The following is a 17,830-nucleotide window of genomic DNA, read 5'->3' on the forward strand; positions in this document are numbered from 1 at the left end:
GCACGAGCCTTTATTTTGAAATCAGTGTCTCAATTTGGATATTTCTGCTGGTACACTCCAATGTAATACAATGTGTACACTGTGTACTTCTGTAGTGTCTAAATTTCGACACAGTAGCGTCTTAAATCAAACGTGGCTTTTGTGCATTTACTGGCAAATTGCAGCCAGACGGAGCACGTTTGCCAACATTTGATTGTGATGGTCCCACATCAATATATCTCCTGGCTTGTTTACCACAACGGCTGCAGCTTCCTTGGCGGCAATTCTCTTAAGTTTGGTGGTCGTTCCCTCCATCTATGCAGCCAAGATGGTGACCAGTGAAGGTTAGACGTGTCCAGCATTTGCACTCAAGTTCATTATTATTAATTAATTATTATTTATTGTTATTGGTAAATCATCAGGGTAATAGGAGGGCATTTGAAGGCTGCATTATTATGACAAAAATAATTATTTTAGATCAATATTGGGATTACTATTATTCATTATTTTTAGGGAAAAACTATTATTATTGCACTTTCACATTAGATTAATGCTTTCACTTCCAAGTTGTGCTAAATTCTTGCTAATGTGCTATTCTTTGCGTCAAAATAAGGCTTATCCTTATTCACAGTGCATATCTTAAAGGCAAAATATAAATAAAATCCTACCAAAATGTTTCACCCAAAATTAAATCAACAGAGCACTGCTGTCACTTTCACCTTATGCTACAAGGCTGCAAATTGTACTATAGATTGTGCAGATTGTGTACCTTTTACCTTTTATGATTTCTTCTCTCCTACATACAAACAACAGATGATGATGGGGAATAACGTATGATATTTGTTTTTCACAGGCTGTCGCTGTACATGAAGCGGCATGACAGCTCTTCAGAAGAGGAAGCTGGCTGTTAGTTTAGAAGGCGCTTGATCTGATGTGCAGCAGTGTTTCTCTAAGCGGAGCATGCATTTTAAACATCAATATCACAGTTGATGTCATTTCTAAAAGAAAGTTTGGCTGAGGAGTGCTATTTCACATGTGAGGGTTTCCCAAACAGGTGCTTTTTGGATTCAAGGACAAAATGTCCCAAAAAAAGGAGGGAGAGGTTACACTTATTACTTCTTTTTTCAATAAGTCAAAACCAAAAAATTCCTAGGCACACTGTTTTGCAAATGATAAAAAGCCATTAATAAATAGGCCTGACACCTACATATTTCAACTTACAGTCTTCATCAGGGCCTGTAAAAACAAGTGGCAGCTCACAGATATACTGAGACTGATGTCAAAGGCCATGGCAATCAGAGGAGCACGAGATAATTGTCACAGCTGCAATCAATAATGTGAGTGAGCACACACTCATGCTATGTTCCATTCAAAGTCAGAGGTCAGAATTTCCAAGTTGAAATTTCTGACTTCCAACCTCCCAAGCATTGCAGGTGCACACCACCAAGCAAAAAGAAAAAACACCACAGACAGTGAAGAACTCGTGTTTGTGTGGCTAGTCCATGGACGACTGCACCGTCAGTGCCTCCTCGCACATATGTATGATAGATACTTGATATTTTTTGACATCAATTTACATGCAGAACAGGTTTTACTAGTATGATAGTAGATGTGTTTTTTTACTTAAATGTACGCAAATATACTTTATGTTGCCTTTTAGTTGATTTCTTACAATTTACAGCATGCGCCTACATGGCCTCCATGGATGCTGCTATTGCTGTTAGGTCAGACCGCTGAAGTCTGGATACACAGAGTTCACAAGTAGGACCTCTGACTCCATTGTACTTTTTCTAGTAGGAGGTCAGAATATCTCGACTTGCAAGTTGGCTGGAACGCAGTACCAACTGAAGGTCAACTCCAACAGAGCACCGGTGTGATGAATTTGCTAGTCTTGAGCACACCAATGCTTTGTTGTAGTTGACCTGAGTGTGTGTACACTCGCTTCATTGACCGCACCTGTGACAATTATCTAGTGCTCCTTTGATTGCCTCGCACCTGACGTCAGCCTTCGTTGAGCTGCCTCTTCCAAGCCAGCAGGGAACGTTCCCACAGCATAGGCTAACGTTAATGTTTCAAAGAAAACATTTTCATCTAATGTGATGTTTATCATTTCAAATAATGTTCCCATATGGTTAAATGCTGACTAAGACGTAACGATTGAACTGCAACATTCTGAGGATGTTTTGGTGATGTTGAGAGGTGACAGATCACACAGTGTTACATGAGAACAAAGGAAGAACGTTTTTAAAGCAACATTCAGAAAATGTTATTGAGGACTAATTTTACAGCCCTTTTTTTTTTAAATGAAAAAAAAGTAATGTAATGTGATCTGTTAATAATAATTTAAAAAAACGTGTTGATGTTTATAGAGAATGTTACCCTAACTTTAAGAAAAACATTCTGGGGACATAAAGAAAACTTGCCACTTAAAACATTTCTAAAACCTTCATTGGTTGCATTGTACTTTTCTCAGAACATTTAGAACCAAAAACTGCTAGCTGGGTTGTTTTTACAGCCCCGATGAAGACTGTAAGTTGAAACACATAGGTATCAAGCCCATTTATTAAAAGCTTTTTAACCTTTGCAAAAAAGTGTTCCTTAGCATTGTTTTGTTTTGAGGTGTAAAAGAAATAACTCATCTAACCTCTCCATTCTTTTTCTGATTACAGCTGATATAGTTCATTTAACTGTGGGAAGACAAAATGATGATTGTTATAAATATCTGAGCAACTGTGACACCCCACATGTGTTCATACTTGTCAGTTTGAACGCACTTATGAACTCAAATAAGGAAGTATTTACAAAAAAAACGCAATATACAACATAACAAAGGTCTGTGTTTTACTATCAGACTGGTTGAGTCTTGTCTCTGAAGCAGAGTTTTTCCTTTACTCACTTTGATATCTACATTTTTTATCATAACACCTTTCTATAAAAAACAAAATTTAAAAAAACTGTAAACGTCACCTTTTGTTTTACTGTAAACACTTGTGACAGTGTTAACTGTACCTTGTGTATAAACAGCAGCTTGACCTCATTACAGCCTGCGATGTAAACTGGCCTGGAAGCTACCACTGACTGTCTACAGCTGGGTGCTGTGGAGGGCCACTGACAGATCGTCAGGTTCGTTATCACAGGTGGGACCGTCTGTTTCTGTGGCCTGGCATTGGTCGATTTGCACCTGAGAGGCAGACTGCAGTCTGTTCAAGGTCAGGTATTGGCTGCAGGAGCAGAAGGTGTGGTAGAAAGAGGAGGAGAGGCCGGCGATATCAGTTGAGATGTACGGAAGAACCTCCGGAGATGCCTGATTATAGTAACTGATCTGGAAAAGGATACAATCAGTTTGTTAAAATTATAAAGAAATATACACCTGTTTCATCAGTTAGAATCACTGTGTCTCACCAGTGACGTGTTGTTTGGGGTCTCCAGGATGGTAAATCCAGCACACAGAACCTCTCCTCTGTTATACCCTTCAGTGGGAGGGTGAGTGGGCAGGGAAACTGACCGCAGTGCGATGACGTACATATCTCTGAGGAGGGAAAAAATAACAACTGACAGTCAGTACTGTAGGACAGAGGAGTATGACATTTGACCTGTCATTCAGATTCAGTCAATGTACTGACCCACTCCCACATGGCTTCCTCTTGGAAGCCAACAAGATAAAGTCCTGGAGCATCCCCTCTCCCTGCCAGGCTGAAGTCGGGGAACCTACTGCACCCTGACGCACTGAGGGGGCCACCACACGATACAGGAAGTCATCATCGTCCACCCGGTGAATCAGCTCACATTTCCTGATAACACACGGAGATACTACTGATGAAGATGTTGACAGAAGTGCAGTTTAATTAAAATAAAGTGAGAATACTGATGATAGTATTAACCCCTTGAAACCTGGAGCAACATCACTTTCCTTGCGCTCAGACATGGGAACGCTGAGTAAATTAGTGCAATTTCTTTCAAATACATGGGAAAAGACAATCAGCAACTTGGTAATAAATGTTGCACAATTTTTAAGGAATCAGTTAATTTAGAAAATTATTTTTAAAAAGTTAGGGAAAAATGTCAAGGAAAAAAGAAAAAAGGTAGCAAAAAACTGTTTAAAATAATATTACAAAATAATTATATACTAAGCGCTTTCTTCATGCATGTCTATGTGTGTGTGTATGTGAGCATTACTGATAGTGTGTGTCCCAGCTCGGCCTGTTGCTCAGCTCAGCCAGCAGACCAAACGCTCTGTGCGCAGGAACATCAACCTCTGATTCCACCCTGAAACTCAACATGGATTTGTGCTCCAGGGTGTAAAGACGAACCTGGAAACAAGTAATCACATGACTCACCCCACTCCTTGGAGAATAGGAGAAAATATATACTCTCATACATGGAACAAAACAACTGCCAGCAGATACCTTGTCTTTCTCAGAGCTGAGGCGCCAGTTCTTTCGAGCAGCCAACATCTTCAGAGCTGAAACATTGTTATAGCTCAGATACACCTGGAAACACACACACACATGTAAACAACATACATAAGCATTCATACACAAACCAGAATTACCACCTCATAGTTGTATGCCTCTGGACAAGTTGCTGTTACAGTTTACATCCATGTCTGTGAAAACATGGATGCTCCACACATCCACACCTTCTACCACCAAATTCTAATCAGTTCATTCATTAGTCCAAGTGGATTTTTGTCCCAAATTTTAGGAAACTAACTCAAGGCCTTTTTTTTCAATTTGGATTTTTAGTGTTTCCTTCAAACACCAGAAACAGCAGCATTAAAACTGTTACATAGATGACTCACTTGCTCCTAAGAATGACAGAAAAAGAAACCAGTATAAGTATAACTGAATAAGATTAAATATTAACACAATCCAAACAAAAGACAGTAAATATTGAAGAAGACACCTACATACATAATCATGTACAAATATAGTAAAAGAGGTATACAAATGTGAAAAAAATAAGAAAATACAATCTATATCCTGTCAGTTCATTGTTGATTCCAGGTGAACGTTGGTGCCAAATTTGACAAAATTCCCTCAAGGTGTTCTTAAGATATTGCACTGACAAGGATGAGAGGGATGCAGGGTCACAGTGGCCTTTGATCTGTGATCACTAACATCTAATCAGTTCATCATTGAGTCCATGTGGATGTTCAGCACAAATTTGAAAAAATGTCCTCAAGGTGTCCTTGACATATCACAGTCCAAAGAATGAGACTTTCGGATGGACAGACAACTCAGAAACATAATGCCTTCAGCCAAGGTCATCGCTGGCATAGAGGTGTAAAAACAAAGTCATGCATAAAAGTCCAAATATACTATTTCTATACTATATATTCTGACAAACATCTTAACAATCTAATTCTTGTATTACATCCTGCAAAAAGTGGCAACCTAGTTTTACATATTATACCTTGGTAATAAAAAAATGTGTACTTTTGTCTTATGACATTTTACCACACCAGTTTATATTAGTTAAACAGATCAAATATACTTTACATTACTGCTATTCATGCTTTTTAACTATTGCTATTTTTTTTTTTATATTCTTTAAATGTATGATCCATTTTCATTCATTTTAGTGCAGTATTAAAAAATTAGCCTGCAGAGACTTGACACTTTCTGTAGTATGATTCATTCATATGAGTGCTGTATTTTCATATTTATAAGCACATATTCCACTTATTTAAGATGTCATACAAGCTCCTGCACAGCTGACAACCCCCTCCTGTAAATTTTTCAAAATAAAATGCATTGTTTGTCCACAGAGAAACAAACATCTTTGTATTTCCTCATCTCTGTGAGAGAGAGAGACTTTAAACCGCAGTAGAGGTATAGAGTCAACAAACGCAAGCGTCACGCATAAATAGAGCTGCAAAGCTGGACCTGACCTTGTTATCAACGCATTTATGTGTGTAATCTGAATGTTGTAAAGCAGGTGTTGGTGACACACTGTTACTATAAAATCTCAGATATTGAATTTGAGTTCCTAGAAACTCAGGCTAACATGAAGCACAGTAATAATGAAAGTAATAAACATTCATTTTTACAGGTTAAAGCTAATAAAAAGCTTGTTATGAGTGAGTGCTTGTGTCTTTATCTATCTCAACTATAACATTTGATCTGCAAGAGTATTAACAACAAATGGGATTCCTGTAAAAAGACATTGCAGCTATAGAAGATATTGAATGCCTTAATAAAAAGTTTAAACGTTTAAAAAAAAAAGTGAAATGTAGCATATATGCATCTCCTTTTCATGTATGTATTTTCATTTACTCTCACAACTAAATGAAAATATGTTAAACTGTAATTATTTAGCTTTTTGTTTATAACAACCAAATAAATTGTTTTTCATGGTGACACAAATTTTCCACAGTACCACTTTTAGAATATTGCCAGTAATTGTAACTCACTGTACAGTCAATAGTAGTGTCCCTCCAGCCAGCTTTACTGTAGAAACCTGTTTTAAATCATGGATGTATTATTAAATCTGGATACCAGATTATTCAGTCCAACAAGAACTGCTGGCCTTACGCAAAAAAAAGTTTCTAATCATTTTATCTTTTATCTTCTTGTCATGTTTTATCCTAATTGTTGTATGTGGTGTCTGGAACTGTGTCAATGGATGCTTTGCACTTATACTGCAAACCAAATCTACCTACAGGTACAAATAAAATAACCTGAACCTGACTGTCATTATAGGAGAAGAATGGATTGCCATCTCCTTGTTTACAATCTGTCATTTTACACTGCACAAAGCTGCACTAAAAATCTCACAGTTCACCCAACAAGCACTATCTCCTCTCTACATGTGTTTAAATATGGATGAAAAGATACAAGAATGAGCTGCAATTAATATTACTGATCACAGCACATGTCAGTTGTTATGTGTCCTGATTTAACTGTTTCCTCACCTGGTTTCTGGGATCCCACGGTACAGACAGGGGGACTTCGCCCTGCTTGCGGGAGATGATGTACTTTCTGAAACAGCAAAAGGAGAACAATGAAATAAAAAACGTTGGTCTAAAAGATAAGAAAGTGAATGATCTTTACAGTAATACACTGATAGGTTACCGGTCCAATCTGATCTTCTTCCTGGCTATGGCCTCTTGAAACCTCCTCTCTCCTTCCTGTTAGTAAAAGACAGAGTAACAGACAAAAACTCAGGCAGAGAGAAATTACATTAAACACCTCAATTCAGCTATCCATCTCCTCCATCCTCTTGACCTGTTTAGGGTTACAGTGGTCGAGGGCCTAATCCAGAATGCTTTTATTAAAGATGCTGTATGAATCATTTTAGACATTTTTATGATGGATGCATAATGATATAGGAAAAATCATCACTATCAGCAGATAGTCTTTCAAATTAAATATTGCCATCACTAAGCAGGTTTCATTTACAGATTTGCTCAGAACTTAATCGATATATTTGAAATGTCGATAAAACACAATTTGAAAGTGCAATTTGAGGGTTAATGGAAACCCACCGAGTCCGAAATTAACATTTTTACCGATACGACAGGCTGATCAGACGACACTTTAACTATGCGACTTTAATGAAAATCGGTCATATTCATCCTGTTAGTGGCTATTGTCAGGATTGTCTCAGGGGAGAACATCATCCAAGCCAGTTAGAGCAGGATGAATGTCATTGTTTTGTTTAACAATGCAAAAAGAAATATGGCAAGTTTTACATGTAACCTAATTTGCAGTAGTGTTTTTTTTATTTTGCCTGGTGAACATTTACTGTTGAAAAGCATTGTTTTTGTATGTCTGCAACTGTCAGGGGCCAACATGATAAGAGTAGGCATAATAACTTGTTAATTCCACGACAGGAGAGACTTGATGTTCTCTGCAATTGGATGGAAATCGTTTGGTGCAATCAGCCAAAATTAGTTAGAAAATGTCAACATATCAACGAAAATCGAAATACCATGCTTACCTAATGGTTATATTATTGGTTATATTATCAACAAAACTAGAATGAATGCATCACTAGTGTATGCTGGCATAAACCAGTCAAGTTGCAGTTACAGTTTAAACGTGAATGTTTCACACACATCTTTCCCCTTCAGCACAGAAGATCTTTACAGTCAGGACAGTTTCATTGTGGACACCCAAAATTAGCGTCATCAATTCAGTATCTGACCAAATGTCTCCCCTTCTGTTCCTGAATTATGGCGTTGAGTAATGGCAAGATATTGATTTTTTAGGTAGGTCTTTTATACATTTTGACATCAACCCCTGTGGGGTGCACGCCCCATTTGTTTCTAAAAACCAGGAGTGCACCGACTGCCAGCTACTGTATGAAACACACAGACTATACATAGGTATCACAGACAGCCCCACTTCAAATATAACAAACTATCCCTTTAAACGTCACCCCCGTCCCGCCTCTTTTGATTCCACAATGCTGGAATGCTATCTAAAATCACACAGTGGAGCAGCATGATGTCAGTGTTGTTTGGTTCCGTGTTAAAATCCAAAGGAGGCAAAAAGTTGGGGCTTTGAAGCTGCTCTATTGCACCAATTCTGCATAAAAAATGGCTAAAAATTCTATTCTGTGGGAAACACTGTGAGATCATCAGGGTTATTGTTTCTTTAAGACCTGACAAAGCTCCTCCAGAACCCCAGAAGACATTTTACACCTATTTTCACAGGCTGAGTGGTGCTCCTCATGACTCATAAACTTTCACAATTGAAAGTGCACCTTCAATTGTGATACTTTATCACAGTAAACAAATCAGCGCTCAGTTGTGCACCTTTAACCCTGTCACTTCTCAGTGTGACTCAGGTGTAGAACATTGTGATAAGAGCTTCGTTAGTGAACACAAGGCCAATCCGTCCCGTAACTATAATACAAGTTTATTGACTACACTTTATAACTGTGCCAGCTGGGAAATAATTAGCCATGTATGCTGTAGCTTTGTTGAGAATAATGATGACTAACAGAACTCTTATCAGTAGTTGTGACAGCAGTATGAACAGTTTGTCAGTTTCTGAAATAAAAAACACTGAGCCCGTCTCCTCTTGCTGTTTCTGAGGGGCTTTTCATGGTGAATAATTTCACGGTATTTGTTATATGTACACCATATCGCTCAATTAGAGCATCTTAATGTTTTCTTCTTTAGGTGTTCATTCCGCTGCCTGACTCACCACAGGTTCAGGTCGTATCCTGGGTAACGCACATGGCTTCTGATGGTCGTCGAGCACTTCAAAGGTCATGAAGGCAGAGTTAATGTGTCTGTTAGGGCCTTCCTCCTGGTAGGCTTCTGCTCGCACCCCCACCTCCATGCTGCAGCACACAGACAATCACTCATTTCTTCTATACTGAAATGTTATCAGGACCTGTTATCTCATCTTTCGTATCTTTAAGCGAGATTAAGAACTGATACCTGTTCTTGAAGGCGTTGTTGACTATCGCCCTCAGCAGCAGTCTGTCTCCAACCTGAGAAGGTCCTCTGAAGGTGAACATGTCTATGGCCCGCAGAGTCGGGTGAGCTTGACACAGACGGCTGCAGGGAGAGAGATTATACAATGCGAAACACAAAAAATGACAACTTTGCATTACAGGCGTGTGTGTGTGTGTGTGTGTGTGTGTGTGTGTGTGTGTGTGTGCATGTGTGTGTGTGTGTTTGTGTGTGATTGTACCTGGCAGCAATTGTAGCAACATTCACCATCCACGCCATGATCTGTCCTCCAAATGTATTTACCTGGTAATTACATAAATGATAGCATCAAATTTTCCCTAAAAACACACATGCATGAAAGGTGAAAGTCATTGAAATAATTCAATACTAAGTCACTAATATATGTCCCGCAAATTGCAAAAAAAACTGTAGGTGATGCGAAAATGACCTGAAAATGAGTTAGTGGCGTTTATTAGAGATTATCCAAAAAAACAGGAAAATGTCCAGAAAATATAAATGTTTCAATGAAATGTTTAAAATTATGTTACAAAAAAGAAGATATTTTTAAAATTACTTTTGTTTTTAGAATTGTCTTTTCTTTTTTTTTTTTACATTCCATTCTTTTGTTTATTTCTTTTTTTTGCTTATTTTCAGGAAATTTCTTGTAACTTTTTACTAATTTCTTGCTATTTTTTGGCTATTCCTGTTAAGTTGCTCACTGCCTTCTCCCTATGCCACTTCGCTCTGTGTTGCACACATCAGAAAATTTAACTGAAATTAATAGGAAAAAACCTCCAAATACGATATAAAGATTCTCTTTGTAGCCGTACTAAAATAGCACTAATTATCATATATTACTAAATCTGAAAATAAGTGCAGACTCCTTAAGCAGAGAGACAGACAAAAAGATACATAAATAAATAACCTGATGGTTTGCATGTGGGGGCAGAACCAGTTCAACACTCTCCACCTTGGTCTTCTCTGCTGCCACTGCATTGGCTACAGCAGAGCTGTCAGCTGCTACACACACACACATTCCAAAGTTAATGCAAGGTTTTAAAGAATATGGATGGTATTGTTCTATTTTATTAAAAACAAAAACACATAAAGAGATCCAAACCAATCCATCATCAGATGACAAATAGACAAATTCCAAGACAAAATCTCAGGATGACACCCAGAAATAATACAATGCATATTTTATGCTTTTATGGCTATAGGATCAATTATTGCAGTTTGAATGGGTTTCAGGGGTGCATTTTTTGCACATAACAGTATGAATGTAATGATTTTGTTAACACAGTGTTTTTTAGACTTACTGTAGGAATTGAGCTGAAAATTCCAAGAATAAACAAAAATACACAATCTTGCCAAAATGTCTGTCATATGCATGAACACAGCCAGAATAATCCAAATATATCAAATGAAAAGCGTGTAAAATGTGTCATTGGTTAATTGTCCAGATCCAAATACATAAAATCAATGTTTGGCAGCAGATGTTGTAATTGTGGTGGTCGGCCACAAGTAAATGAACGTGTAGATCTGCTGTGATGTAGCAGTGCGCATTCAACCTACCCTGCTGGATAGAGCCATGGGAGAGCAGCTCTTTGATGATGTCATCATGGAGCATCCTGACCCTTCGTCTCTCAGCCGCCACGCTGTGTTCAACCTGCTCTCTCTCGGTGTGAGGTACGATGGGCTTCAAGATCACCTGTGAGTACATGTGTCTCCTTGACTCTGTTTTTACATTCATTCTGCATTGTGTTTCTCTTTTCAATAATCACTTTGATGAAGATGTACAGTCAGTATTGTAGCAAGTTGCCACCGACCACATCACACACATTCTTGAAAGACAAAAAGGTAAAAAAAAAAAAAAGTAAATAAATCATTTGCTATTCCATGCAGCACAGCCGTTACCTTTTTTCCTGTGTTTGTGCGCTGCGTAACAAAGGTGGCATAGGCATGACAAATCCTCCAGTGACGATCAGAGAACAGGTCCTCACAGCTCACCTGGATGCCCACCTGGGATGCAATATATCAGAGATGCTCAAACTCTTATGCTTTGACCATAGATCATCCCTGATATTCTGTCCCCGCTGTTGAGCTCTTACGTAACTGAGGTGTCGGCACTAAAGGATTACCAAACAGAAGAAGACTAGTAACAGCTGACATTGTTACCTTGTAGCTAAAAGTGTTCATTTGGATTTCCATCTAGGTAAATAAAGGTTACTATCTGAGGATTTCTATTTTAGGTGAAAATATATTTTCTTGTATTTTGGGTGAACTGCTGTAATTCCAACCACAATGGAATTTTTAACAGAATTTTATTAATAGAATTTAACTGCCAATTTTGAGTGTAATATAATAATAATTTAATATAATGACTTTATTTATATAGCATCTTTATAAACAGTGGTTTACAAAGTTTAATATGGTATTGATGTTAACTGCTGTCCATGCAGAGTGACCTGGATTAAATATAAAAAATAATTTATTACACACACGCAAACACTCATTTCTACAAACCATTGTCCGTAACCACTTGTCCTCGTAAGGGTCGCGGGGGTGCTGGACCCAATCCCAGCTGTCATTGGGCAGAAGGGTACACCCTGGACAGGATGCCAGACTATCGCAGGGCCTATGTAAATATATAAAAAATGAAATTAAATATAAGAATATAAATAAACTGTAAACAGCTATCAGTTTCTTGTTAAAACGAACTTAGCATTAAAATGCAACCCATCTTCTTTGTTGCCTCCATATTGTTCCCTATTTAGGACCTTAAAGCACATGAACACAAAGTTTGAAAAACCACTTCCCAACTCAGAAAATACGACCTTCCGACATCACATGAACGCAGAATTATACACACACGCACACACACACACACACACACGATCAAACACACTGCTGTGATAACAAGGGTATTATTGCATTAATGTAAAGTAACAGATGAGTGTGTGTCTTTGTTTGTAGAAATGAGTGTTTGCGTGTTTAAGTGATGTGCTGAGAGAAAGTGAACTGGTCTGACCTCCATGCTGGTGTTGAAGGCTCTGTTGACCTTCGCCTTGATGTTCACTACCTGACCCACACTGCACAGAGACACACAGGAGCAATGAGTGTTTATGCACACACTGGCAAATCAGAGGGGCCCACGCCTCTGTACACACACTTCCTGTTACCTGATTGTGTGTTCGAAGTGGATGTCATCCATGGAGGCCGTGACGCAGGGACACCCAGCATGCCTCTCAGCTGCACATAGGAAACACACACGTGTCATGTCCTGCTTGGCCAGTCAGAGGTTACAACATACTGAGGACACACACACGACTAATATTCACTGAATCTCACACACACACACACATACACACACCACACCAGAGAGGCAGGCAGAGGAGTCTATCCATTTGAGCAGCTGTCCCACACTCAGCTCCTGTCGATGGTTGCTGTGGCACGGCATCACTATCTGACTCATCTTCACCACCGTTGGGTTGAGGCTCTCTTCCCCGTCTTCCTCCTCCTCCTCTTCTTCCTCCTCCTCGTCTTTCTCCGGATCACCTGACACTCTGGAACTCATCTTCAACACTGAGGGGAGAAGAGTTTCTCAGGTTGAGATGTGTTTCAGTTTTCAGTTTTTCATTTCAGACACCCTTCAGAAGTGATTAAACCTCTGAAAAAGAGCATATTGGTTTGATATCTTTCAAAAACATTGGCAAAAGGGGCAATCTGCAAATCAGCATGAAGTATCCTGCAAACTGCAAACACAAAATCATTAAAAAGGGGCCTAATTTTTTTTTAATAAAAAAGAGAGAATGAAAGAAAATAATGAAATGACTATGAGGAAATATCAAGAAATCTATATTTATAATTATATGCTTAAATTTAGGCTACAGGTGAAAAAAAATTATTATAGTTTTTTTTTTTACTTTTCTCTTTCCTTGGCTTTTTTTGAGCAAATTTCAGGTAATTTTCTTTTTTAATTCTCTTTTTGTTATTATTTTTAGCTAATTTTGAGGTCTTTTTTGTTAAATTGCCTTCTTTCCATGTTTTGAAAAAAAATCTAGCCAAATTGCACAAGTTTTAAAGGGTTAAGGTATTGACTAAAATAAACGCAGTACCAAGTGGTATAGAAACTTCTCCAACAAAGGATTCCTAAATTCTAGCCTTTATATACCCAAATCTAGAAAAAAAAAACATTTGACTGGCCCACTGCTGCTGCCTCCAGCCCGTACAGTCTGTGGTGCAGTGAAGTCAAGTGTGGTGTATTTGTAGGAGTTGGCTGCGGCTCATGCTGATGACTAAAAGAAACGACAATTAACTGCAGTCCTGCCTTAAATAAGTTACAAAGGTCAAAAGTTTGACCTAAAGATAGATCCAACCCTCTGTCTTGACAAAATTAATATGAGTAATTCTCGGTTTGTGTTGTCTGGAACTCTTTTCCTGGTAAACCGTCGAGTGAAACAGCTGAATAGATCCACATCCAGGAACCCTAAGTGCTCAGCTGAGATCTGGTATTTTACCACTGATGGAGGGTATGAATTTCGAAAACGGAAATGCAGATTTGTCTTATGTGTTGTTTGGCTGATATAGAAAACGAGTTTCATTTTGTTGTCTACCCCCCTTTTAATGTGGAACTGCGCAATTTTTTTGTTAAGCAACATAAAAACAGATATTGATTAGTGCATATGGATGATGCACAGAGATTGAGGTGGTTATTTACATATGAAACATTTAGATTACCTCATTTTCTGAAGGAAGCATAGGAGACGAGAAAACAAGCTCTTTATAATAATAATAATAGTAAACTTTATTTGTGTAGCACAAGAAATGCAGCCCAATGTGCTTTACAAGGGAAAAAAAATTACACGCACCAAGTGCTTCACATCAAAAGATAGAGAAGACATGAAGACATAATAAAATCCAAATGTAAAAATAAAATAAGATCAGAACAGAAAGCATAAAATGCATGCAAATACTAGTAAAAGTAAGATAAAATAAGGACAAAAATTGAATGTACAGAATGCATCACATATGATGGAAAATAAAATAAACAAAACAAAACCCACTATTACTAAAAATAAGGCTAAAAATAGTGCATAACATGCATAAAAACTAAGTAATGCATAAAAATTAAGTAAAAGATTTATCAAGATAAGATAAGATCAGAACAGAAAGCATTTTCTCTACAATTCATTTTTTCCAAGGATAATGGTTATATATTATTTTGTAACTTAATTTATTTTATGTACCTATTTTTTTTGCTGATATCTGTAAAACCCAAAGATGACGCATGTTTTGAATAGTGAGGTTGTTTTGTAATATCATGTGGGATGAGCTAGAAATTATATGACACAGAAATAAAAAAAAAGCCAACTAACTAACCCTGAACTCTGCATACGTGGTGAAACACTTCAGTTTCTTGAAGTACTTATCTACGTCACCTAAACTTTTAAAGGAAATGTCCTCAAACACAGCACAGCGGTTCAGTGTATACATGGCGGTTGCGACAGAGTTTACTGCAACGGCTTCCTGTGAAATGATTCACTGTCAGCTGAATGATGGGTTGTTCATTTTTCTGTCCTTTTTTCTGTCTTTTATTAAGTTTTCATATTCATTATCAGTTTCTCAGACCTCCAGAAAGCAAAATATTTCGGTGATTTTAACCGTTTAAAACCAGAATCAATCAACTTTATTGTGTTGCCTTTCACAAGCATTTAAACCACAAACTCGAGCAGATCAGTTTGCATTATTTTGAAAACATGGAAAACAGGCAATGAGGTACTTGAAATGCCGCAAATTGCAAGAAGTTAGTTAAGGGGGACAAGAAAAAAAAAATGACCTGAATAAAGAAAAGTAAGAAAGAGAAAATTATTAGAAAATTAACAAAGAAAACTTAGGAAAAATAATCAAGAAAACAGTCTTGTGATTATGTATTCAAAATTATGTTATCGAGAATAAAAACGCCCTTTCCAGGTAATTTCTCCATTTATTTTTTTTCTTTTTGGGGTGCAAATTTTCTGTTAATTTTCTTGTAATTTGAACTAATTCCTTGCCAATCTTTGGGGGTTTTCTTTGATCTTTTCTTTTAAAGTTTCTCATTGCCTTCTGCTTATGTTCTTGAAAGGAAACAGGCCGATTTGCTATCTCCCTGAATGACACCTGCCTGACATAAAACATTATATCTGCATCGTGGATCACAAATGCACCAGAAACCCTGATCCCAATGAAGTCTTTAATGCCTCATCTATGGATCAGTGTCCCCTGTCCCGTAAGTTTGAGACATTGTTGTAGCTAAATATCTTAAATACCTGTAGTCTGAGTAATTAAGGGCTAGCTACTCATACGTTTTTGTCTCCAGTTGATAACATCATACCTGACCTGACAGTCAACACTCAGGTCTGACAGGTCTCAAGGAAAACAAACAAACACCACGCAGAGTGCAAGCGCCTTACCAAACTCAACAATGTTACGTGTTACCAAAGGACAACTTTTATTCCGTAAACCGAAACATTTGCAACTAAAACAGCTAACACCAGATACACGAAGAGGTATGCTAGTCACAAAACGTTCCTGCGCACCCAAACATTTCGCCATTCTTCAGCTATGACTTCAAAAGCCTTCCGCCGCGCGGTTATATGTAACGTTAGCTACATGCTAGAGCAAGCCTACTTCAAGCTACTGTTTGAGTAAACACGGAGTAAAATGAGAGTTTAGGAGTTTCACTTTGTTAGTTTAGATTATAGTGTACTCACATACCTGACGGGACAGCAAACCGTGAAAGTATCAAGCTCGACGTTGAAAATCATTTGCGCTAAGGATGTTCCGGTAAGACCTTTCACAATAATAACCTAAAGACGATACATTTTCATAGTGTTTGTTAAGCTAAAGCCTGACTTTCACGTTACTTGATTGTGCACTGTGTTTTCTACCAAGAGAAAGTAACCATTTACCAAATTATATAAACCATACCAAAAAGAAAGCATAATGATGCAGTTGGGATAGATTTTGGGGGTGAGGGATTGTTCTTTATTTATCAGAGGAAGGGGTAGCTGGATGTAGCTTTGTTTTCTACAAATATTTTCCCTTGAGCCTCCCTGATTGACTTGGGGAAAATGCAGGACTCTCCACCATAAATTAGTTCTTAGATTTTAAAACTTACACTTTGAAAACTGAAAGTTAAAATTTTAAGTTGAAATTAGTTGAAAAAAAAAAACGTTTTTATTCTTGTTGTGCATGCTGTGTAACTGATGCAAACGGTTTAATAAATAAATAAATGCATGAGATGTTGAATATAGTGATTTTGATAAAATATCAGTATTTTAAGCTCAGATTTGGGTGTTTTTTGTCTTTGTTTTTTTTTTTTTTTTTTTTAAATCCAACAATACTTCCATTTTTTTAAAAAGTTCCAAGCTGTATAATTTTGGCGATTTAAAAAAAAAAAGATTTGATACCTTTTTTTTGCGGAAAAAATACATACAAAATACAGCTTAAATACAGCAAAACCTAAATCCCTCCCCAGTGCTTTAAAATTATTTGACATACCTCCAACTTTTGGCACCACTGCTCCCCTCTCATAAAAAAACTCTACAGTCCCTAAGTGTTTTGTTTGTTTGTTTTTTGTTATTACCTGACTTTTATGGTACTTACTGTGTACTACTTGTGTTCTCTACCCAGAGAAAGTAATGACTTCACGAATATTTCATACAGAAACCATAAGAAAAAGAAAACATTATGAAGCAGGTGGCATATACTGTATATTCTGGGGTTATCAAAACTGCAGCCTTATTATTTACATGACTGACATTTAAGTAATTTTAGTAACAAGTAACATAATACCGTGCAACACTACATATTAATATACACTTCCAACAAATACACAAAAATGAACATGTATAGGAATATTAGAAGCAACACAAGATTTATACACAGACCTAACTGGAGAGGCTATGTTTTCAAAGCACAGCAACTTACTTCTGGTATTTTTCTATTGTAGCTTGACACATCTGGACTAAAACTTAAAGCAGGGGTTCTCTTCTTTTAGATTATGTGCCAAGACGCAATTTATTTGGAAATCAATCAACAACTACTATTATGTTATAGTGCACCCCCCATCCCCACCCCCACTACTGGGTTCCTTAAACAGTTTTGGAATTGCTTAAACATGGTATTGTTTGATTTAATGTCTCTTTAATCATTTTTCCTCATTTTTCATAGCAGTGTATTTCATATTTAAAACTAGCAACTGGGACTTACTTGTCCCCCTGCCCAAATGTCCTACTGGCTGCCCTGCTTGTGTCTGATTTTGCGATAGAAATAAACTTGCCTTGGCTTGTGCAGAGGTTTGAAGTTCATTTCCCCCTCTCGAGCGTCATGTTTAGACATGCTGATATTCAAAGCAGCTCTCGGCATATTGCCCAGTTTAATTTGCTCGTATTTGCA

The 17,830-nt window shown here is 37.5% G+C and overlaps 1 protein-coding gene across 2 annotated transcripts; it reads right to left on the reverse strand.

Annotated features, from left to right (window-relative positions):
- Positions 1 to 2,371: 2,371 nt before the first annotated feature.
- On the reverse strand, positions 2,372 to 16,215 carry LOC121951352 (acyl-coenzyme A thioesterase 11-like). Of its 2 annotated transcripts, none has more exons than XM_042497641.1 (17): positions 16,148 to 16,215; positions 12,770 to 12,976; positions 12,574 to 12,643; positions 12,423 to 12,483; positions 11,309 to 11,413; positions 10,967 to 11,102; positions 10,317 to 10,408; positions 9,633 to 9,694; positions 9,377 to 9,496; positions 9,138 to 9,276; positions 7,056 to 7,111; positions 6,896 to 6,962; positions 4,386 to 4,469; positions 4,156 to 4,289; positions 3,603 to 3,770; positions 3,382 to 3,508; positions 2,372 to 3,301 (listed from the first exon to the last, which is right to left on the reverse strand). In XM_042497641.1, exons 2-17 carry the CDS (start codon positions 12,966 to 12,968, stop codon positions 3,062 to 3,064), a joined length of 1,860 nt encoding a protein of 619 aa, XP_042353575.1. In that variant the 5' UTR covers positions 12,969 to 12,976; positions 16,148 to 16,215; the 3' UTR covers positions 2,372 to 3,061. The 2 variants fall into 2 exon arrangements, with proteins under 2 accessions (XP_042353575.1, XP_042353573.1); XM_042497639.1 differs by having other exon boundaries at positions 10,317 to 10,411.
- Between the last annotated feature and the right edge of the window lie 1,615 nt (positions 16,216 to 17,830).

This window comes from Plectropomus leopardus, chromosome 12 (genome assembly GCF_008729295.1).
Source record: "Plectropomus leopardus isolate mb chromosome 12, YSFRI_Pleo_2.0, whole genome shotgun sequence".
NCBI classification, from domain to species: domain Eukaryota; kingdom Metazoa; phylum Chordata; class Actinopteri; order Perciformes; family Serranidae; genus Plectropomus; species Plectropomus leopardus.

Bases quoted from the DNA above. Each gene is read 5' to 3' on its own strand.
- LOC121951352 (XM_042497639.1), bottom strand. From the start codon at position 12,968: ATGAGTTCCAGAGTGTCAGGTGATCCGGAGAAAGACGAGGAGGAGGAA. The intron at 10,412-10,966 runs GTAGGTTGAATG...GTGTGTGTGTAG, and splicing joins CCATGGCTCTATCCAGCAGG to CAGCTGACAGCTCTGCTGTA. The intron at 4,290-4,385 runs GTATCTGCTGGC...ACTTGTTTCCAG, and splicing joins TCAGCTCTGAGAAAGACAAG to GTTCGTCTTTACACCCTGGA.